This window comes from Chiloscyllium plagiosum, chromosome 20 (assembly GCF_004010195.1).
Source record: "Chiloscyllium plagiosum isolate BGI_BamShark_2017 chromosome 20, ASM401019v2, whole genome shotgun sequence".
NCBI classification, from domain to species: Eukaryota; Metazoa; Chordata; class Chondrichthyes; order Orectolobiformes; family Hemiscylliidae; genus Chiloscyllium; species Chiloscyllium plagiosum.
The window spans coordinates 27,003,361-27,027,007 of record NC_057729.1 but is presented as its reverse complement, the minus strand read 5'-3'; the positions used below and the strand labels follow the sequence as shown (position 1 = coordinate 27,027,007).

Here is a 23,647-nt window from a genome sequence, read left to right as displayed (position 1 = left end):
TATTGAACACTGAAACCCACATTTATTGACAGTTAATTTAAAACAGTAGCAAAATATCAAATTGCAGTCTTTAAATATATACAAAATTCACAAAGATACAGAAATAACAAAACCAACCTCTCACGTGAGATGCATGTACATAGCAGATTGTTACCAGTAAGGTATTTGTAGTGTAGCCTTTATTCTTGATAACATACCACAGAAAGGAAAGTAACATCCCACTGCCTGGAAACTGAAGTTCAGCAAAGTCTATCTGAAAGAGGGATGATGTAACATTTGGGGTAGACACAATTCGTTTGAATTAAGACTTTATATCCAAGGCTTAAACTAAAATGGACCTGCTACATATTTCAAACATGTGCTATTTTACTTACTACTCTTAAGCTTTTTTTAAAAAAAACTTACCAAATAGAAGTAGATATGAACATATTCTTTGAGTAATTTTGCCTAGCTTAACTAGTTAAAAAAAGCTGGTGTAAAAAAACGTGGTCCTCGTTTTTGGTTTAGTGGTAGATTCAGTCACATATTTAATGGAAGATCTCCTGTGTATTTTTGAACTAAATTACATCAATTGTCCATTTCTATTCAGTTAATATTCAGCAAGCTGCAACATACTGTACTACAATTTGAAGTTTTCAATGTGTTGAGTCTTTATTTTCACAGTTTAAATTCTCCAAATAAAACTGGCCAGCCCTTTACAATATATTATACCACTAAACACAGTAGGTGGCAGTAATAAGTAGTTTAAATTTCAATGTCTCCATGAAATTATGAGTTCCTCATCAAAGGCAAGATCGTGGAATTTTAGGCTCTGTTCCTTCTCCGTTGTCCCAGGACCTCCTCCGTTATACGGGTGACACTCTCTGAGATTCCTTGGCTTCTTTGCAGCTGTACAACCACTTAATGACCCTGGCATTGCGCTCAATGATGGAGATGCCATATGGGATGCGCTCGTTCGCCCTCTCCTCAATCACATTGCTGTATTGGGAACGGTTGTACTCAGAGCTGAGGTTGCTGGCGCTGTACAGTTTCAGGGATACGATATCAGAGCTGGCTCGGGCCAAGCACTCCCCTATCTCCATCCTCTCCAGTTCCTCTGGGTCCAGGCCGCAGTAGTTGAAGAATCGCTCCAAGTTGGCACTAACCCGGGAATAGCGGTCGCTCAGGTCCGACTTGGAGCGGTGCAGGGAGAGCTGTGACCAAGCAGCCGCTTCGGGGTAGGCTTTCCTCGGCGAGCCCCTGGAGCTGGTGGTGGAGGAAAGCCTGGACCTGACCACGGAGGGACACGGTGCCCTGCAGCCGGCCCTGCTGACATTGGGGCGGACATCCACCCTCCTGACGGCTGCATTGTGAGGCGGCACCAGCACACTGCTGGAGTGCAGCTCAGCCGCCAGCCTCTCCCCGGGCTCGGGGGCTCCGCACCGCTGCAGCTTACCCGGGCTACACTCGCTGGCCCGTTCCGCCGGATCGGGCTGGCTCCCTGGCGCGTTTGGACTCTCATAAATGAGGTTTCTCAGAGTCTCCAAATTGAGGGCTCCCCTCCAATCTGCGTTCTCGGTCCTGCGGAGCCCAGCACTCGGAGCTTTCCTGGGACTGTGAAAGTTCCTCCTCATGGCAGGGGACAGCACCGGCTCACTCGCTTTCACTGGCTCCTGGCGAGTATTCGCGACTTTTTGGCTCTTCACGTATTTTAATTTATCAGCTTCCAGCCGCTCTACCGCGCTCGGCTTCTTGTTGCTGCTCTCCATCTGCTTTCGAAAATAATCAGGTCCCTTGTTCAGAATGCGGAAAGGCATCGCCGAGGTGAAGGTGGGAGGTCCAGACACTTGTTTCAGCATTATCACTTTCGGTAACCAGAGACTGGGGCTCAGTATTCACAATGTGTTCAGAGTTATTGGAGTTATCAGGGTCGGTCTCCCATGCAGTACGGGCTGTAAGCAGCAGTGAAAAATCCCAATGTAATTTCACCAGGTCGAATTCCTGGCAGGATTTCCCAGGTTTATCTTACTTCCTGTTTACACAGTCTTGTGAACGTCTCCACTATTCTGAAAGACAATGAAAAATAAGATGAACTTTAAATTTCCGAACCACCCCCCCAAAGTCCCAACCATTGGCTGAGCCAAATCCGTTTTAACTTTACACTAACTCCATCGAACCTGCGCCTTTTGATCACATTATCCTGCTGTAACCGAGTCAATGTCACAGATTTCTCGATAAGTATACTTCATGTAATAACCTGTTCCACGACTTAAAGTGTTAAATGTCTAAACCTGTCAGCAGTTGCAGAGGACCTCTAACTGATTCAGTGCAGCTTAAACTAGCCCGAGGCTGCTTTTCCCCAAGCCGAGGAGTAGATCCCCCAGGAAGTTGGCCAATACTCACCAGGCATACGGAGTGACTGAAAATAAGCAGGAGCAGGGAGGTCAGTGAGCAGCCCTTTGTAACACTGACAGGGTAGTTACTTTGGCAATACAAGCCCCGATGGAAAATTGGCAGAAGGAAGTAACGAGGTGGCAAAAGTGCTCATACATTATCCACGCAGACCCCGTTTCTGATATGAAAACAAATTCTGACTGCAATACTTTCCACTGAGAACCTTCACCCGACACAGCTGAAGAAATCTCCAGGGGTTTCCCAGTGAAAGACAGAGGCGAGAAAATAAACACATTTGCAGGCCAATTAACGCAAAAGAAAGAACTTATATTGTTAAAGAGTTCACAACCTCAGAATGTTCTAAAGCACTTTACGACCAATGAAATAGTTTTTTGAAGTACAGAGTCTGTGGTAATGTAGGAAGCACCTCACTGAATTTGCACCAAGACAAATAACCAGATAATTAATTTACTGATGGTAATGGAGTAGCAGATACCAGGCAGGTTAACTCGCCAAACCACCCTGTAGTTTTTCCAAAATTGGAAAATTTAACAGATATCCAGGAGGATAGATAGGGCCTTAGTTTAGTGTGTCATCCAACAGATGGCATCTTTGACAGTGTCCTGTTTCTTACAGAGAGTGGGTTTTAAAAAATCAACTGTGGGGTGAGGCTGCCATCATTAATCTTGAGAAGGCATTTTGTCTGAATCAAAAGAATCCATGTCATCAACGTTTAGGCATTGGAGATATTGGGTCAATGAAGGATTCAAAACATTGCACTGTTCACTTCTTCTCGAAACATAAATCAGTTGGATTCTCCTCCGCAGAGAAGGATCAATTTATCACAAGTGTACCATCATAATCAGATGTTGTTCATGCCCTACCTCCACATGACTATTGTGCTTTTTCTTTCTGCTGTTGACAAATGAGGGGCATGGGATTGGGCAGGGCGGAGGCAGTGGCTGTGCCCCTGGAGACTTTCCCTCCTGTTGGTTTACTGGTTGCATCCCAGGATACTGTGTGGTTGATGAAAGCTGGCCCCAAGTTCTCTCAATGTAAGCTGAGGGCCTTATTGCTCTCCGATTACAGAATTTGTGCCTTTTACAGATTAACTTTGCTACAATTTTTTTTACAAAAACATAATTGTTCTAAGTCAGTATGCATTTTTAACTGAACTGAAACTGTACTCATTGTATTGAGGTCAGCCAGGTGGACCTTAGAATATGAATTGCCTGATTGCAGCTGTTAATCTGAAAGAGATAAACAGGAGTGTCAGAGGTTCTGCTCACTCTGAGAGATGGCTCTGAGGGAGTTGGATCAGTGTCAAGGACACTCCTGTTGTATCAGGGAGGGGACTGACTCTGTGCTGGCTGGGTTACAGTCAGTGTGTTACTGTTGCTGTTGGTTTCTGCTTTTTTTTGGGGAGGGGAGAGAAACCTGATTCTTGAACTGGCTGAATTATTTGGCCAGTTTGTTAACTGGTATTTCTTTAATGAGAACTGATTTCTAAACTCCTGATGCACACAATGTGTTTCAGGTGTGACTTGGTTCTCATTAAAGGATTATTGTTTCACTGGCTGGTTACAGTCTGTGTGTTAGTCTTTTTTCTTTTTACTTTTGAGAAAAGGACAATGTTAATTTTGTGGTAGGGCTTAGCCCTTGGACTCTAGTTTCCTTTGTTTTTTGTATGTGTCTTCACTGTTTTTGGTGTTTGGACTGAGCCCTTGTGGAAGACATACATTTTACCAGAGGAGCTGTTCCTGTGGGGAGGCCTAGCCCTGGGACTGGGCCTCTGAAGATTGAACACCTGTGTGTGTGCTGGGAGGTGAGCACTTGCTGTATCCTGGAGTTTGGGAGAAGACTTTTCCTTCAGGAATGGACCAAACCCCTGTGAGTTAACTGCACCTGTACAATGTACAGTGTTCCTGTGAGTGGGCCTGGTTTTCCAAGGCTGGGCCAGGACTCCATGGAGACTGAACGCCTACATGCTGTGCATTTGCTGCCTTTGAGAGTGGACTCTGCAATTTGGAGTGGACTCCACTTCTGACAATGCATGCTGTAAACTGGGGTGGACTCTGTTCCTGCGAATGGACTCTATATTTTTGAAGGCATTATATCTGGACTCTGTGTGTACCAAAAAGGACTCTGTGTGTTTTTTGATAATTAACTGATGTTTGTTGGGTCTATCACTTGCACTGTCTTGTGTGTCCCTGGATCTGGCAGGCCTTACTGTGAGCTGGGGAGCTCATGGGTCATCCTGAAAGCTGTCATCCCGAGAGCCGGAGGGTGGGTAGGCCATCCTGATGCCAGTTGCCCCGAGAGCCAGAAGGTGGGTAGGCCGTTCTGAGCGTTGTCATCCCGAGAAGGGGTGATCAGGACGGGCTGTCCTAGAGGCGGTCAGAAGGTGTGCCAGAGCAGCCGAGAGTCAGAAGGCGTGTAGGGGCAGGCTGAGATCTGGAAAGCTTGTGGGCTACCCTGCACGCTGTCGTCCCAGGGGAAGGGAACGGGCTGTCCTAGAGGTGGCCGTAAGGTGTGTTTGGGTAGCCCACTGGCCGGACGACGCATCGGGATGGGTGAGAGCCCAATGGTATGTAGGGGCAGACCGAGAGCCAGAAGGCGGGTAGCCGACCTCAGCGCTGTTACCCCGGGCAGGTACAGGGAGGGCTGTCCTAGAAGTGGTCAAAAGGTGCTGAGGATGGTTAGTGAAGGCGGGTAGGCCATCCTGACCGTTGTCACCCCGGGTGGGTACCGGGGCGGGCTGCCCCAGAGGTGGTTGAAAGGTGTCAGGGCGGACCGAGAACTGGAAGGGGCATGGGGTGGACCGAGTGGTTGGAAGGTGGGAGGATCGGGGGCTTACTGGGTCTGTATTGTCTGCATTTTCCTATATAACTGGATTGTTTCATGTACAAATGTCATGAAATGAAACTGGGATTTGAGGTTTGTCCTCATTTCCCGGTAAACTGGTTGAACGGTAGGGTTTGGGGCCTGGCTTTGCTGCTCCTCTCCCTTGTAAAATTGCTGTTGTATACAGCTGTAAATGTTGACTGTTTTTCTGTAAACTCTTTTGTAACTGTTTAATAAAATTAAAAAAAACAGGAGTGTCAGAGGTTCTGCTCACTCTGAGAGATGGCTCTGAGGGAGCTGGATCAGTGTCAAGGACCCTCCTGTTGTGTCAGGGAGGGGACTGACTCTGTGCTGGCTGGGTTATAGTCAGTGTGTTACTGTTGCTGTTGGTTTCTGCTTTTTTTTGTGGGGGGGCGGGAAAACCTGATTCCTGAACTGGCTGAATTATTAAACTGTATTGTTTAATAAAATAATAAAAAAAGGAGTGTCAGAGGTTCTTTGTGAGATGGTTCTGAGGGAGCTGGATCAGTATCAGGGACTCTCCATTAGTGTCAGGGAGGGGTGTGTACTAAAGCTGTTGGTTTGTGTTTTTGGGGAATCTGATTCCTAAACTGGCTGAACCATATAGTCAGTTTGTCAACTGGTATTTTTATTATCTTTAAAAAATTACTTTCTTTCTCTTTTCCCCCCACACTATCGCCGAACAGCAGTAGTGCTGGTATTCCTTTTTATTGAGGACTGACTTCTAAACTGGCTGATTTGAACTGTCAATGTGTTACAAGTGTAATTCAGCTCTCATTAAGGAACTGTTGTTTCAGTCATAGAGGCATACAGTACCTTCAGCCCACCTTATCCATACCAATGAGGTTTCCAAAACTGAACTAGTCCCATATGCCTGCATTTGGTCCATATCCTTCTAAATCTTTCCCATCTATATACCTGTCCAAATGCCTTTAAAATGTTGTAATTGTACTAACCTCTAACAATTTATCTGGCAGTTTCTTCCATATGCACACCCAACCTGTGTGAAAAAGCTCCCCCTCGGGTACCTTTTTTAAATTTTTCCCTCTCATCTGAAACCTATGACCTCTAATTCCCCTAGCTGAAACTTTATTGCTGGAACAGCACAGCAGGTCAGGCAGCATCTAGGGAACGTACCTTTTTTAAATTTTTCCCTCTCATCTGAAACCTATGACCTCTAATTCCCCTACCCTGAAAAGACATTTGCTATTCACGTTATCTCTGTCCTTATGATTTTATAAACCTGTATAACCCCTCAGCCTCTACTTACAACTCAAACCCTCCAGTCTTGGAAACATGCTTGTAAATTTGTTTTGCATCCTTTCCAATTTAATAACATTCTTTCTGTAGCATGGCAACAAGAATTGTACACACCACTTTAAATGTAGCCTTACCAATGCCTTGTACAGTTGTAATGTGACCTCCCAACTCTTGTACTCAGTTTCGCTGGCTGGTTACAGTTTGTGTGTTACTCTTTCACTAGGAGAAAAGGACTATGTTGATTTTGTGGCAGGGTTTAGCCCTTGCATTCTGGTTTTTGTTGTTTTTCTGAATGTGTTTTCTCTTTTTTGGTGTTTAGACTGGAGTCCCTGTGAGGAAAAAAATACATCTTTCCAGATGAGCTGGTCCTATATGGGTAGGCCTGGTCCTTTATGGGTGACTAGGCCTCTGTAAAGACTGAACACCTGTGTTTGTGCTGGGAGGTGAGCAACTGCTGCTTTCAGACAGGGACTCTGCCTTCATACTGGAAACCGAATGGTGAGGATTGTCAATTGTTAATGTACGTGGGTTTTGTAACCGTGTTTGAGTGCAGGCTAGAGTGGGCTAGTCAGTAAGTGGGCCGGTCGGGAACTGGAGGATCGATGACTGGCCTGGAGTGAAAGCAGGCTGGGGAGGCATCTGTTACTACACAGGGTGGCTGGGGGCGAGGCAGCCGATAGCGTGCTCTTGGAAAGCTGGTCAGGGGAGAGTCAGCTAGTACGCGGGCTGGCTGGGGGCCAGAGGATCGATGACCAGCCTGGAGGAAAGCAGGCCGAGAGGAGCCTGTCAGTACGCAGGGCAGGCGGTGCCAGGAAGCCGATAGCAGCCCATCGGAAGGCCGACTGGGAGACGACCAGTCAGTATGCAGGGATACTGGGAGCAAACTGCCAATGGCTGGTCCATAGGAATGCTGGCCAGGGGAAAGGATCTGTCAGTATGTGGGCCAGCTGGGTGCTGGAAGGAAAGCAGGTCAGGATTGGCTGGTTAGTATGTGGGGTGACCAGGAGCCAGTGGCAGGCGACTGTGCCAGAAGAAAGTGGGCTGGGGAAGGTCAGTCAGTACGCAGGGTGGCTGGAGACTGGAAGGCCAATAACCAGCTCGTAAGGAAGTGGCCTGGGGTAGTCCGGTCAGTATGCGATGTGATTGGGAGCTAGGTGGTCGACGACCAGCCTGGAGGAAAGCAAACCTGAGGAGGGTCGGTCAGTACACAGGGCAGCCAGGGACCAGAAGGCCAATCGCTGTTCTCCAGGAAGGCTAGCCAAGGATGGTCTGATTAGTATGTAGTGTGAGCTGGTGTTAGTTGTCTTTCCTTTAAGCTGTATTGGGTCTGTGTTCTATGCACTCTCTCATTTGATTATACTGTCTTGTCTGTGTTTGTTAGTTATCTTTGACTGAAAGTGGAACTTGAGGGTTGTCCTCATCTCCCTGAAAACTGGTTGAATGATGGGGTTTGGCTTTGCTGCTCTTTCCCCTGTATATAGTGTTTTTTTTGTGAACTGCTGCTTTGTTTATGAACTGTTTAATAAAATAAGCAGGAGGTTTTGTCACTCAGAGCTGGCTCTGAGGGAGCAGGGTCAGCAGAAAGGACTCTCCATTTGTCAGGGAGGAGACTGTCTCTGAGCAGGCTGGTCACACAGCCAATGTGTACTGCTGCTGTTGGTTTGTTTTTTGGGGACAACCTGATTCCTGAACTGGCTGATCTACACAGTCGGTTTGTTAACTGGCATTCCTTTTTAACTGAGGACTGATTTCTAAACTGCCTGATGTACAGTTGTGTATTTCAGTTCTCATTAGGGAACTGTTTCATTAGCTGGTTACAGCCTGTGTGTTCACTCTTTTCCTTTGAGAAAAGGATTATGCTGATTTTTGTGGCAGGGCTTAACCCCTGAACTTTGGTTTTCTTTCTCTTTTTTTTTTGCACGTTTTCACTTTTGGTGTTTGGGCTGGACCCCTGTGAGAGAGTGCACCTTTCCAGATGAGCTGTTCTTGTGGGTATGCCTGGCCCTTCGTCAGTTGACAAGACCTCTGTAAAGACTGAACACGTGTGTGTGTGTGCGTGTGCTGGGAGGTGAGCATTTGCTGCATCCTGGACTTTGCCTTTGGGAGTTGACTCTGCCTTTGGGAGTGGACCAAACCCCTATGAGTTGACTACACCTTTACAATGTACTGAATTCCTGTGAGTGGGCCTGGTTCTGTTGATAAACCAGGCCTCTATGGTGTCTGAACACCTGTCTCTGTGTGTGTGTGCGCTGTGGGGTGTGTATTTGCTGCCTTCAGGAGTGGCCTCTGCATACCGGAGTGGACTCTGCCTTTGGTTGTGGACTCTCTTTGACAATGCATTCTGCATCCTGGAGTGGACTCAATTCCTGGGAATGGACTCTGCATTTAAGAGAACTGTTTATGATAACTGACTCTGGAACAGAAAGGACTCTGTTTGTTGGTAATTGACTGTCTTGTTGCTTGTTGGGTTTATCACCTGTGTCCCTGGGTCTAGCAGGGCTCACTGAGCTGGAAGATTCATTGCTCATCCTGAAAGCTGTCATCCTGACAGCCAGAAGGTGGGTAGGCCGTCCTGTAAACCAGAAGGTGAGTAGGCTGTTCGGAGTGCTGTCATCCCAAGAAGGGGTAATCGGGATGGGCTGTCCTAGAGGTGGCTGGAAGGTGTCAGAGTGGCTGAGAGCCAAAACGTACGTTAGGACAGGCTGATATCCGGAAGGCTTGTGGGCTTCCATACATCCATTGTCCCAGGGAGAGGGTTGGGCTTTTCTAGTGGTGGCTGGAAAGTGGTCATGGCAGTCCACAGGTTGGATGGTGCATTGGGACGGGTGAGAGCCAGATGGTGTGTAGGGGTGGACTGAGCCGGAAGGCAGGTAGGCCTTCCTCAGTGCTGTCACCCCATGTAGGTACCGGGGTGGACTGTCCAAGAGGTGGTCGGAAGGTGTGAGAGGGCAGTTAGGGAAGTCGGAACGTGGGTAGGCCGTCCTGATCACTGTTGTCTGTGGGGGGGAGGAGGAAGGGGAGATTGGGGAAGTAGAACAAGCTGTCCTATGGGTGGTCTGAAAGGGCGTGGGGTAGACTGAGAGCTGGAAGTGGCATGGGATGGAGTGCCTTTGAGTGGCCGGAAGGTGGGAGGGACAGGTGGGTTGCCGGGATGTCTGTGCTATATGCACTTTTATTGTTCAGTTTATCGGACTGTCTGTGATTGTGTCTACTGTTATAAAATAAGGTGGGATTTGAGGTTTGTTCTTTGTTTCCCTGTGAAAGGGTTGTATGGTGGAGTTTGGAATCTGGCTTTGCTGCCACTTTCCCCTGAAAATTGCTGTTTCTTGTAAACTGCTGTTCATTGTTAACTGGTTTTGTAATTTGTACTGGTTAATAAAATAAAAATATAAATTGAAAAAAAACAGTAGTGAAATGTTCTGTTCACTGAGAGCTCAAGTGTTAAGGACTCTCTATACGTAAATAAAAAGTGACTTGGTGATGGGGTACCAGTCTTTATGGACTAATTTCAGTGGCGACTAGAGTGGGGTTAATGATGTAACCATGCAAAGCTGCCTAACTGAAGCCCAAATGGACTTCAAACAGGCACTACATCTGGCTTTATCATGGGAAAATGTGGCAAGTGGAGCATATGAGTTGTTAGGTATTCAAATGGAAGTGGACACTTGCCAGGCTGGCTGAGCTTGGGAAACACCACTGGGAAGCATAGCTTCACTCAGGACATATAGAGTCATTGAATTGAACAGCATGGAAACAGGCCTTCAGTCCAACTCGTCCACGCAGACCAGATATCCTAAATTAAACTCATCTCATTTGCCAGCATTTGGCCCATATTCCTCTGAACCATTCCTATTCATCCACTTAGAATGAACTCTGATGGCCAGAGATACTTGAAACTAAATGGCGGAGGCAGTCAGCTGTGTAAATTTACTGCTTGTTATTTTGCCTCCCATGTGGTAAAATAACAAGCTGTCTCTTCCTCCTTTTTAAAAAGTGCTGTTGTTTTGATCTCTGCTTTGGAACTTGAGAAAAAATGTTAAAGCTTATAAAACAGTAATTGTTCCAGAAATGAGAATCTGCTCAAATTGAAAATACCTCAACAGTAGCTCTCACAGCCACATTTTTTTCCCCTGTTTTCCATGTTGGGTTATCCAGAATCCTTATTTGACTCTGAACAGAGAATGTTTGGTCAGCCCACAACAAAACTCCAAAGCTAAACCAAGCCTTGGCGAAACAATTAAAGCTTTCTTCATGATCCAGACCAGCAAGTCATTGTAGTTGCCGCCGATATGCAGACTCAAGACAGCAAAAGAATCCCCACTAGACCTAAATGGAGTAAGAGAACTCAGGCTGATATCCAGGTGAGTGCACACCCTGGAAGGTTCGCATACATCTGGTTTGGAACAGTCAATTTGCTTAGCAACATCCAAATCAGAACCAAAATAAATATCTGGTTAAACGTTCACCTGGCGGTTGATACTGGTGTAGCTGTTACTGTGATCACAGAACCAGTTTTTAACAAACTGGACTCCAACCTTTGCACAAGATCTCAGCTAGTCTGAGAGTCTATATTGGGAAACCTTTACAGATTAAGTGCATGACATTGATTCCAGTCTCTAACAAGAAGCACTGATTGCATTAAAAAAGGCTTGGGCCTGAGCTAGAAGGGGCAAAACTGGTTGAGGAAAGATTCAACTAGATTGGCGCAACATGTTTGATTAGAAAACGGCTGCCCGAGTGAATTCCTAATTAAAAATCGTGAAGTTAATCAGGAAGGTCTAGGGATATCATAGAAGCCAAGGCCATCTTGCATTTTGACCAGGAACAATTCCATGATTCTGCAGGACCTGTGCAAAGCTATTTCCCTAACAGGCAAAAGTAAAGGCTGGAAAGTGAAGGAATCGTCAAATCAGTCCAGTTTGCGGAATAGGCAGCACTGGCCATTCCGAATGTGAAGCCCAATAGATCAATTCATCTTTGTAGGGACTTTAAGCCCTAATGATGAAGGGCTTATACCTGAAACTTTGACTCTTCTGCTCCTTGGATGCTGCCTGACCTGCCGTGCTTTTCTAGTACCACACTCAACTCTGATCTCCAGCATTTGCAGTCCTCACTTTCTACTAGGGATTTTAAACAAATGGTAAACCACTTAACAGCTGGATAAATATCCAATACCTTGCATTGAGGATTTATACTCAAAGCAGGCAGTTCGTTGTCCGTAACAATGCTGGACATGAGCCATGTGTACTTGCAATTGCAGTTAGATGAAGATTCCCAGAATTGTGCTAGAATTAATACCCATCAAGGTTTGTACCGATGTGAGACTACCATTTATGGTATCGTTAGCATGTGCAATTTTTCAGTGGGCTATGAAGAACATTTTACAAGATCTACACCGAGTCGCCATTTACCTAGATGTGCTAATAACAGGGAAGACCAATGAGGTGTACTCAAAGAACTTGCACATTATCCTTGAACATTTCTCCCTAGCGATTGTATGCCTTAGGGAAAAATGGGTGTTCCAGGCACCCCAAGTGACCTACTTGGGCTACAAAGTCGACAAGACTGGGTTGAAAGATAAAGCAAGGGTGATCAAATGTGCCTGGCTCCCAAGCCTGCACCAGAGCTTCGCTGTTTCCTTGGGCTGGTGAATTATTACAGCAAGCTCACACCTAACCTGGCCTCCAGCCAGGCACTTTTCTATGAACTCTTAAAGGGTCAGCCTTGGAAATGGTCACATAGCCAAAGCATACTTTGCAGGGAAGTGAAAAAACAGCTATCGTTATCTCAGGTGTTCGCACACAATGATTCCAAGTGAGATTTGGTATTGACAGGTGATGCCACTCTGTACTGTATCAGGGTAGTATGAGCTCAAAGGTGGCCCAATGAAGAGGAACACCCAGTAGCATATGCATCCAGGACTTTGGCTAATGCAAAGCATAAATACGCCCAGATAGAGAAGGAAGGTTTGGTGGTCTTATTTGGAGTTATAATATGGTCACAGTATAGGATGTCATATTACAGGGAGAAGAGACTCTGCACCAGGTTAAATCTGATCTCCCCAGACCTGGCTAGGAGGGTGAAATGACATCAGAAACACCAACACCTGACACAAGACTCCACTAAATGAGAGAGACAGGGGATGAAGTTAGGTGTAGAAAACATGGGAATATCCTGCATTTGTAAGACGCATGGTCAACGTGAGGTCAGCTCCAGTGAAGGTCCTGAACAAGCACATAGACCATATGAAAGCTGCAAACTCAAACAGTGCAGGAGCAAAACATGCCAGCTCTTCCACTGCCTTTCCAACTATTCTAGAACCTGTGGGTTCTCCCTTTTCTGTCAAGCTTTGGAGATACCTTTGAATCTGAGGGGGACATGGCAGATGCCTTTGCTGTCTGAAGAGGAGAATAAATTTCGTCCAAAGTGCTCCGGATACAAGAGGTGAGCTACTGTGTGTTACGTGCTGTTCCAGGAGGTGCTACAAAAAAAAGTAAAATGTCTATGTCCTTGGACTCCGATTGTAATGAAGTCTGCCAGGTGCACCTCACAGAATATGAGTTCCCTGACTTGGGCTGTTGATCTGGTCCAGAGAGTCCTGGTTGACAGATATAAACAGAAGAATCAGTTCTGTTCAAACAGAGCTGGCTTTGAGGAAGCTGGATCAGTGTCAAGGGCTCTCTACGGGTAAAAGAAGGGTGACTTGGTGATGGGATACTGTTATTTCAGAAATCATTTAGCATTGGTATGAAGACTTGTTTACCAAATTTCCTTCAAAGAAATTGGTGGTACATTAATAAATTAATGTCAAACCTAAAATGTTTCTTTTTATTATTAGCTTTGCATGTCCTTGCAAAATCAAAATGATTTTAGACTGGAGCACATATTGAATGTACCAGAACACTCTTCTATACCTTTAAAGTCACATTATGTATATGCTAGGTGCTATGGAAATGGGCAAGTCAGGACAAAACCAATTAGTTGCAGTCAGCTGAAATTAAATAATGATCCCTAATGAAACATTCAACAAAAGAAACCTAGAATCTCTGCCCAATGTAAGACTTACAATAACAAGTGTGATGATATGAATATTGCAGTCTTTCAATAAGAGACAAATAGAAAGAGAGACAATGGCAAAGGTATAAAGTCAAAGAGACAACAAACAGACTACTGTCCCCCACCCCCAACGTCGATCCCACCCTGACAGTGCTGCAGAATCCAAGATTATGAAATATAGCCCTCAGGAGAATGAATCAATTTAAGTAATTGAATTGAGTTCTTGCACATTGCTATTTTATATATCCTTGGTTTAATTTGAAGTGATATTTTGGGTTTTCCTACTTCATTGCTTAGTTGAACAGAGAAATCCACGGCCACTTGATTTCAGATTAGAAAGCAGGTAAATTTAGTATATATACTAAAAATTAAGTACATATATTTAAAGTGAGACAAGCAAGCACATAAAACAATACTTTCACTCTGTCTTGGTACATATAATAATAAAATCAAATCAAAAATTAGGCAATTATAGTTCTAATAACCAATGACAATATAAACCAATGACGTTTTAAAAAGAATTTAGCTGGATTTAGGGTCTTTAGGGTAGTAGTTCTGTAGCGTTACCAAAAAAAACCCTTGCATTTAAATAATAACTTTTACTTTCTCCAAACTTTGTAAAGCCAAATAAATATGTTTAAGGTGTAGACAATTTGCATACAGGAATTAAATCAATGATGCAGCTTGGGTGTTGGTTGACAGATAAATATTGGCCAGGTCACTAAGGGACCACCTCCACTTACTTTCAAATAATGTTACAGAATCTTTTATGTCCACAGAATCTTTTATGTCCACATAAGGTGGCCTTACAGGCACCTGAAAAACAGGACCTCTGACATTGCTGTACTTACCCAATACTGCACTAATGTGCTAGGCTAAATCTTATGTTCAAACCTATGGAATGGGACTCAAACTCGTAACCTTCTGATTTAGCAGCAAGAGTACGGATTCCCTGATCCAAAACTGACAGCTTAATGAAAAACAACAATCATGAATTAGACAGGTCAATATATCCTCCATATACCCTCCACTTCTTTGAGGATACTATGGAAGAAAATCACTGAGTTTCTCAGGGATATTCCTCACCCAACCATCTTAGTCAATTTCGCTCATGACCTTCTGTTCCTGACCTTAAGATAGCAGGACTGTTTATTGATTCTTCTAGTGCTCAACCCCATCTACAACATTTCCAATACAAAGCAAGTCATAAGAGTCTACAGCAGGACTTGCATAACATCTATGTTTGGAAAGAGAAGTGGCAGGTAACATCCATGTCAGAAAAGTGATTAAATGATTATTGTGAACATGGGAAGTTAATCACCTTGAAATTGCTGTGATCCCTGTTTATGGTACCACCAGACAAGACAGAGTCCTAGATGAAATGGCTTAATAAATCATGCTTTTTTCCCTAATTTTAGTTGATATGTTGGTCATACTCAGCTGCAGAGTTTCTTTAGTAAACAGGTGCATTACAAAAAGTAAAAACAAGAATAAGAAAAAAAAACAATCTAAAAATAGAACAAAGTTTAGAAGCTCTCAAACTGCACATCAAAACAAAGACTCACCTTATTTCCTGACATCATTCTTTACAGAGAAAAAATCTGGAGAAATTACTTCTGTCAAACCTTTAAATTCAACTTAACCAATTCTCCCTAGTTCTCTCCAGTATGCTGTGAAATCTTCTTACATGAATACTCACAAATTAGAGCTTAGATTTTCTCAGCTTCTGATGGCCTGCAGATTACTAACCAATCTCTCATGGTTTGCAAGGCGTACAAACTTAACATTTATACTGAGGTAACTGTGCTTTTCCTGAACTAAACTATATTCCTTTCTCGGAGGAAAACTGTACTTCCTTCCAACTCCAGTCAGGTCTCCTCCAAACTGCCTAAAATTTTTGAATTCAGGGTTTTGTCAGTGTCTTGATTATCTTGAACCAAAAACAAGCTTCCATGCTTACCCCACCTGTCAATAAACCATCACAATAAAAACAATCTCCCATTAAAATGTCACATGGATTGACTGTCTGCAGATTGTGTACTTGTTTGAGCAAAATTGAATGTATCTGCAAATACCATTCGGCAAATGCAAATTCACCCTATAGACTTGTGAGTGAATGGCTGATAGCCAAGTTTGATACCCATGAGGATGGCCTCATCCAGAACCTTGGTTCATGTCACACTACAGGTGACCCCACCACACTATATACTCACACATCCACCCTAGATTCACATTGATGCACACGCCTCTCACAGGCTTACACTATGTCACACTCACACACTTTAGCAAGCATGCACACACTCTTTCTCTCCCTCACATGCATGCACACACATATGTCAATGGCTGAATTTGCATTTGCTGAATTGTATTTGCAGATACATTCTATTTTGCTCAAAAAAACACACAATCTGCAGGCAGTCAATCCATGTGACATTTCATAACTTCTTACCTTGGAAATAGAACCAGTCTGACTCAAGATTGGAATACAGACAGACTCTAACCTCATGCTTTAATGCATCGTCTGAGCCAAGATGTCACTTTTTTCTAAAATCTTACGTTATCACGAGAATGTGATTTAAAAGTAGTTTGGGAATTTACATATTAATGAATTGAAACCTGCAATCCATTCTAAAGCAAATCTAGGTTTATTCCATATATCATACCAGTTGCATGACACTATGATCTTGTGCTATAAATTCAGTATCTTATGATCCTATCCCACTAGCTACCTGAAGAAGCAGCACTCCCGAAAGCTAGTATTTCCAGATAAACCCATTGGACTATAACCTGTTGAGTGATATTCTAGTTTTAAAGTTATCTTTTTTACTGTGAACTTTAGATTAGATTACATTACATTACAGTGTGGAAACAGGCCCTTCGGCCCAACAAGTCCACACCGACCCGCCGAAGCGCAACCCACCCATACCCCTACATTTACCCTTACCTAACACTACGGGCAATTTAGCATAGCCAATTCACCTGACATGCACATCTTGGACTGTGGGAGGAAACCGGAGCAACCGGAGGAAACCTACATAGACATGGGGAGAACGTGCAAACTCCACACAGTCAGTAGCCTGAGGCGGGAATTGAACCCGAGTCTCCGGCGCTGTGAAGCAGCAGTGCTAACCACTGTGCCACCGTGCCACCCACAAACTTATCTATCAGAGGATAGTTATTTTTGATTCAACCTACAAATGGCTTTAACTATTAGAAATACCTTCATTAAACCCTGACACATTAGGGAATTTGAGCCTAACCTCTCCAATTTGTCTTCATAATTCAGACTAATCCAATTTACATATTACTGTTCTCAGTTAGACCAATTAAACATTTTTAGAATCTAAAACAGGTCATGCAATTAATCTGACATGATTTCATTGCTTCAAATCAATCCTAACAATGGCATTTCATAAACTATTGAGGAAAAAAATAGTTGATTCGGAAAGGGAATAAGTTAATGACTGTACCTTCAGTTTGAGGATCGATCATGAAACAAACGTAGAAGTTGCGAACATGCAAGATATCTGTGATCCTCGAATCAAGTGAGCACAAGGTAAAAACAAAAGATCATGAAAGAGAAGAGATAAAGTAATCCTGCACTGAACATAAATTCTAAATTCTGTCTCAATAAAAAGACAATTATTACTTTGATGAAACAGTATGTTATGACATAACTGTAATGAATGTAACAAAGTCAGCCAGGTGGACCTCATAGCTTAGGAGTTCCATGATTTGGGTTGTTAATCTGTTCCAATCAGGGAGCACTGGGTGACAGCTAAGAGCAGGAGTATCTTGTGTCTTTCACTGTGTCTCACAGATGTACACACACAACATGGGTGCTGGGAAAAAAAATAAGCACTACCGCAGTTAGGCGGGATAAAAAAGAAAAGAAAAAAAATAAACAGGAGTGTTAGAGGTTCTGTTCGCTCTGAGAGCTGGCTTTGAGGGAGCCTGACCAATGTCAAGTACTATGCATACGTAAATAAAGGGTGACTGGGTGATGGGATACCAGCCTCTGTGGAGTTATTTTAAATTAGAGCGATAAATGCCAGACTTAAAATGTAATTTAGAATATTGAAGCCATGTTGCTCTGGATGTACACAGTAATTTCTTCTTATTCTTTTGTAAGATGTGAGCATTGTCAGTGCTTAATGTACGTCAAAAAAAAGAGCAGGAGTATCTTGTGTCTTTCACTGTGTCCCACACCTGCACACACACAACATGGGTGCTGGGGGAAAAATAAGCACTACCGCAGTTAGGCGGTAGTGTGTGGGTAAATGGAAAAAAAAAAAGAGCAGGAGTATCAGACATTCTGTTCACTCAAATTTAGCTCTAAGGGAGCTGGGTCAGCATCAAGGACTCTCTATGTGTAAATAATGGGCAACTTGGTGGGATACCAGCCTCTGGAGTTATTTCAATAAGTTAGCAAATTCATTCTTATTTAAATACTATTATTCAAATAATACATATTCCAATTAATTTTCTTCAAACAGCTGTAAACTAAGTTTCTAATATCACAGTCACTTATTTCAGGTGCAGCCTGATCCAGTAATGCCTTAGTTCACTGTTACACTACAACATACAAAATGTTTATTTGCAGACGAGGTAAAATGTTATACTATGCTCACACCACATCAGTAAAATCAATAATATTTTCATTGATTCACAGGTCCTCAATGGAGTGTGAGATCAGGGAATTCATTTTAATGTTTTATCTATTTCATGAGTATATTTTAAAAGTACACAAATATGAATTGCAAAAAGCCAAAGAATGGACATTTTGTTCAATCCTAAATCTAGGTATACATGTTACTAGTGAGGGCTCTTGTCGAGCAGTGGTAATGTCCCTAGCTCTGGGCCAGAAGGCTTGAATTCAGGTACACCTGCTCCAGTTGTATGCCCTAACATATCTGAACAGATTGATTAAAAATATCTGCATATTGTAAGGTGCCAATTGTCATAACTGAGTGCATGCATATTTGCAATAAATTCCTCAGTCATATCAAATAGGACATTCACTGAGTCCTTTGAGTAAATGAACTATTTTGTATGCATCAGGAATGAGGAATGTATGAAACATTTTCACAAAGTGTGTTGTGAAAGTATTTATGCAAAGACTCAGGCCCATTTATTTAAAGGTAAAACAACAGCCCTCATAAATGCATTGATTAAGGACATAGACAAGAGTCGACATAATTGGGTGCAGTAGGGTTCACAAAACATACAGCAGCTTGCTGCTAGTCCATTTTCCAAAAAGACTCACTCACTCGCCCTGCATCAGCATGAGACCACCATCCACCACATCCCTGACCTGCCCTACAAATAAGCTGAACTGTTCCAGAAATCATACAATTTTCAGACTTTTAAAACTGGTGAGCTGCAGTGGAGAAGTCGGTAATTATAAATGTGATGTTCAAAAATGAAAATAGTTCTGTTATAGTTAACAGGCAGAGCACGAAATTAACAAAAGTTAAACATTCCATTCATTTATGATCTTTGAGGTAACAATTCATTTTAATTAATATCTAATAGTTCATGAACACATACAGCAACTCCTTCATTGTTTTAGCTACTTTTTCAAAGAAATTTTATACAATACAATTCACTTCCATCTTGTGATCCAGATAAGTTAACCATGCAGTATTTCCTGTTGCTGCATACACTTAAATTCTAATATCTTATTTTATACATTTTAGGTCTCCATACAGGCATTTGCAATATTTTTCCTTTAGTATAATTTACTTTAGTTCAAAGAATCTCTCCAGTATGGAAGTGGGCCAATCAGCCCTTCGAGTCCACTCTGACCCTCTGAAGAGCATCCCAGCCAGCCCCTATCCTATCCCTGTTATCCTTGCATTTCCCATGACTAATCTACCTAACCTACAAATTCCCAGACACCATGGCCAGTCCACCTAACCAGCACATGTTAGGACTGTGGGAGGAAACTAAAGCACCTGAAGGAAATCCATGCAGACATGGGAAGAATATGCAAACGCCATACAGACAGTCACCCAAGGGTGGCATCAAAGCTAGGTCCCTTACTCAGAGTTTAGAGAAAATATAAACAATAAAAAAGGAATGGTTTCTTCTGTAAAAATAAAGCTCATTCAAATAATGGGCAACAGTGCTAACCACTGAGCCACCATGCAAGTACACAATCTACCACCTTAAATATTATCTCCCTCTACCATTGGCATACAATGGCAGCTGTCTGAATGATCTACAATATACATTGCAGCAATTCACCAAGCTTTCTTTAACAAAGCCTTTCAAATTCCTTACTTCTACCCTAAAAGGACAAGGACATGGAGCACCACTACTTCCAAGTCCCCTGCTGGCACACCACCCTTACTTAGAACAATATCACCATTCTTACATTGATCATTGGTCAAAATCCTGGAACTCCTTTTTTTAAAACAGCATCAGGGCTTATCTGCACCACATGGACTGCAGCTTAGTGTTCACCCCCAATTACTCAACAAGTATTAGGAACGGGCTAAATGTTGTTGTGTGTAACATGTATTCTTGGGATGTACACATTATTAAAAAGTATGCAGTTCTATAACCCTATTCCTTTCAATTTCCATGCAAAGGCTTTACAAGAAGACTGATCAAAAAGATAAGAACTCACTGGATCCAGAGCAATTTGGTAAATTGGATCAAAAATTGGCTTACTGACAGGAGGCCAAGGGTAATTGACTCATAGAAATGTACAGCACAGAAACAGACCCTTCGGTCTGATTCATCCATGTCGATCAAATCTAGTCCCGTTTGTCAGCACTTGGCCCATATCTCTGTAAACCCTTCCTATTCATAGACCCATCCAGATGCCTTTTAAACGTTGCAATTGTACCAGCCTCCACCACTTTCTCTGGCAGCTCATTCCATACACGCACCACCCTCTGCATTGTTTTGTACCTAGAAGCATGTGTCCAGAGGCATACTGCAGGATCAGTTGCTGGGTCCCTTGTTTTTTGTAGTGTACATAAATGATCTATACTTGAATATAGAAGGTTAGAACAGTAGATTTGCAGATTGCAAACTCGTGTGGTAAATAGCGAGGAAGGATACCTTGCACTATGAGACAATATAGAAGGGCAGATCAGATGAGCAAAACACTGGCAGGTGGTGGTTTAATCCTGAAAGCAGGAGACAACAGCTTTGCTTCACTTGGAGGTCGCCACTGATTATGTTACCTAGCCAGGTAATGAAACGTCTGGATATCAAACCTACAGCTCAACGAGCAAACCTACACCCTAAACCTTAATCCTGATAATTGTGAAGGGTGACATTTTGGTGGGAGTAACAAGCAGAGGAGTACATGATGAATGGTAGGACCAAAGGTTGTACTGAGGTTCCTCCGTGTGTATGTATAGATCCTTGAAGGCAACAGAACAAGTTATTGGGTGGTTGAGGAGGCACATGGGGTACTTGCCTTTATTAGTCAAGACATTGAAGTGTAGGGAGAATATGATGGGAGCTGTACAAAACACTTATTAGGCCACTGCTTGAGTACTGTGTGCAGTTCCAATAGCCACACTACAGTGAAGGTATAACTGATCTGAAGAACCTACTGGGGAGATTCACCAGGATCGTCATGGGCTGGAGCAATTCAGCGACAAAGAGAGAGATTACACAGACTGGGGTTAGAGCAAAGGAGGCTGAGGGGAGACCTGATTGAAGTCTACAAAATTATGAGAGGCACAGATAGATAGGAAGGAATGTTTATCCTTAGTTGGGAGGGGATGGTCATTAACTGGGGACATTGGTGTAAGGTAAAAGGGGTAGAAGGTTTAGCAGCAGTTTAAAAGGAAAACGTTTGGGGGTGGGGGTTCTGGAAATCACTACCTGAAAGGATGGTGGAGGCAGGAACTACATTTAAGAAGTGTTTAGATAGATACTTGTCAATCAAAAGCCTCTGGGTCAAGTGTTGGAAAATGGGATTTGAGTAGCTAGATGCTTGATGACCAACATGGAAGCAAAGTAATACTCTATTATTAGAAGTTCATTTATAGAATGAAATTCCAGTAAAGAACTTGGAATAGACCTGTTTTGAAACTTGATGGGTCTAAGGCTTTGTTTTAAATGGCAAATGAAAGTGTCCAGCACAAACTGCCTTTTAAAAGATAAATTGAAATGTTCTTACAAGGGCTGGGAGGGAAACATAAGACAAAGTCTGAATTTATAATGTCTTTTATGATCTATGGACACACTAAATTCATTTTACAGTCAATTAAATAAATGTTGCTTTAACTTATAGCAACTTAAGATAAAACTACTACAGTCCTACCAGACCAAATGTCTGCTCTCATTTAACCTGAGGATCACCATGAGACTCCTTCATGGTAACCTCAGCTGGAACAGGAATTGAACTATTATGGTTGGCACCACTCTGCATCAAAAACTGGCAGTCCAGCTGACAGCTAACGGGCTCCTTTCTGTTCTAGCATGAAGAGTAGGGAAGCCAATTTACACACTAACATCCCATACACTGCAAAGGGATAACCAACAAAAATTGCTACACAATTGCCAAAAGGATTGTCAGGTCTTATTGGCCGAAAACACATTGGAAGGAGTCAACCTTGGTTTAGTGTTTTATCGAAAGACCGTACTTCCAACAATGTGGCTCTCCCCCAGTAGTGTGCAGTACTGAATTATGCCAGACTGGATTATGTGTACGAAGCCCCTAGATTTCGTTACTCTTCCCTGAAGAACTAGCCATTTAGATCAACTTTACTTGCGCGAGCAGCCGTCTGAGGGAAATATTGTATCTGCGCAGTGGATACAGTGAAATTCCGAATGCATTTCTAAAGAAGGCGTTTTTCGATCGCCATACATCCAATACACGGAAGCAAACGGCCTGACTGAGAGCAGTCGGGATGGTTATTCTTGCAGTTAAATAGCCTCACTGTTCCCTCCAACAACAAAAAAAACCTCCCACACAAACGGTCCGTAAATAGGCTCCTATACTCATTGTCCATAAATAATCTCTTACACAGAAAGGGTACGATCTGAGTGTGAAACCAAAGGGCCTGTGGATACACCCTATTCACTTTCCACATGATATTACTCGTGGTAGAACTGATCAGAAAAAAAAAGAGAAATACAAATTCAGCATAAAATTAAACACTTGTTTGTTGTAAAAGTTTTATTTTGAATCGTTAACTTACCTTTCGTACTGGAATATAAAGCTATCAAACACGAAAAAAAAACCTTATATACGTAACTTACCTGCAAAAAGAGACTCCTCTTCTTCAGGGCTACGGAGTCTGTGATCGTGGAGATGATTGTACAACTTCAGCCGAGGGATCTCTGTGGTAAATCTGAAAGTGTAAACTCCAGATTGCCTCACCCTCACCAATCACTTATTCAGCCTGCCACCTTGTCTGGACTGGTTTCATTTGCACCCGTTTGACAAAGAACTCATTTCCTGTAATTCTGTGGGCGGGGCAGCAACCCAATACAACATTAACTCTTTCAAGCTCACATCCTTACAGCCTTCAAGGTTTGACTATGCAGTGTTAAACAATAGCAAGAGAGTTACATTGGGACTTTACATTTTCCCCAGTAAAGCCTAGATACTCCAAAGAGAAAGGAAATGCATTGTCGATGGTGTGAGTGTTACACGTTGGGATTGAGCGACACTACATCCCACGGTGAGGAACCCAAAAGCTCTAACCTCTTTAGCTTCTCATCCGCTCCTTCTACGTTATTCTGATTTTCCCTCATTCAGTTCATCCATCAGAGCTTTACAAGGCTGATTTCCTTTGTGCACTGAATCAGCGTTTGATGCAATCTTCCCTGTCACCTCCACCCACACAGCCCTCCGCCTTGTTCCCATTACATTTCAAATTGGTGAGGTAGATCTCTGAAAAAAAAATCCTTGTATAAATAACCAGATTTCTCCGGTAAGATTTTTATTTGGACAACAATGCATGTTTCAGGCAGAGCGATTTAACAACATGCAAATGTATGTATCGCACTACTTGTTTTTATTGTTGAGTTGTAATGCTATGGAACTGACATGAACAACGTATTCCCAAATACAGGGTCCGCTCACCGAGAACGAGTTGCTCATGTCAGATGTATC

The 23,647-nt window shown here is 43.0% G+C and overlaps 1 protein-coding gene across 6 annotated transcripts; it reads right to left on the bottom strand.

The window, feature by feature from the left end:
- LOC122560103 (protein FAM110B-like) lies at positions 1 to 23,317 on the bottom strand. Of its 6 annotated transcripts, none has more exons than XM_043710338.1 (3): positions 22,789 to 23,132; positions 17,025 to 17,089; positions 1 to 2,045 (listed from the first exon to the last, which is right to left on the bottom strand). In XM_043710338.1, exon 3 carries the CDS (start codon positions 1,836 to 1,838, stop codon positions 846 to 848), a length of 993 nt encoding a protein of 330 aa, XP_043566273.1. In that variant the 5' UTR covers positions 1,839 to 2,045; positions 17,025 to 17,089; positions 22,789 to 23,132; the 3' UTR covers positions 1 to 845. The 6 variants fall into 6 exon arrangements, with proteins under 6 accessions (XP_043566273.1, XP_043566272.1, XP_043566276.1 ...); XM_043710337.1 differs by having other exon boundaries at positions 17,025 to 17,081; XM_043710341.1 differs by lacking the exons at positions 17,025 to 17,089; positions 22,789 to 23,132 and adding an exon at positions 23,237 to 23,317.
- Positions 23,318 to 23,647: the final 330 nt, after the last annotated feature.

Bases quoted from the DNA above. Each gene is read 5' to 3' on its own strand.
- LOC122560103 (XM_043710341.1), bottom strand. From the start codon at position 1,838: ATGCTGAAACAAGTGTCTGGACCTCCCACCTTCACCTCGGCGATGCCT.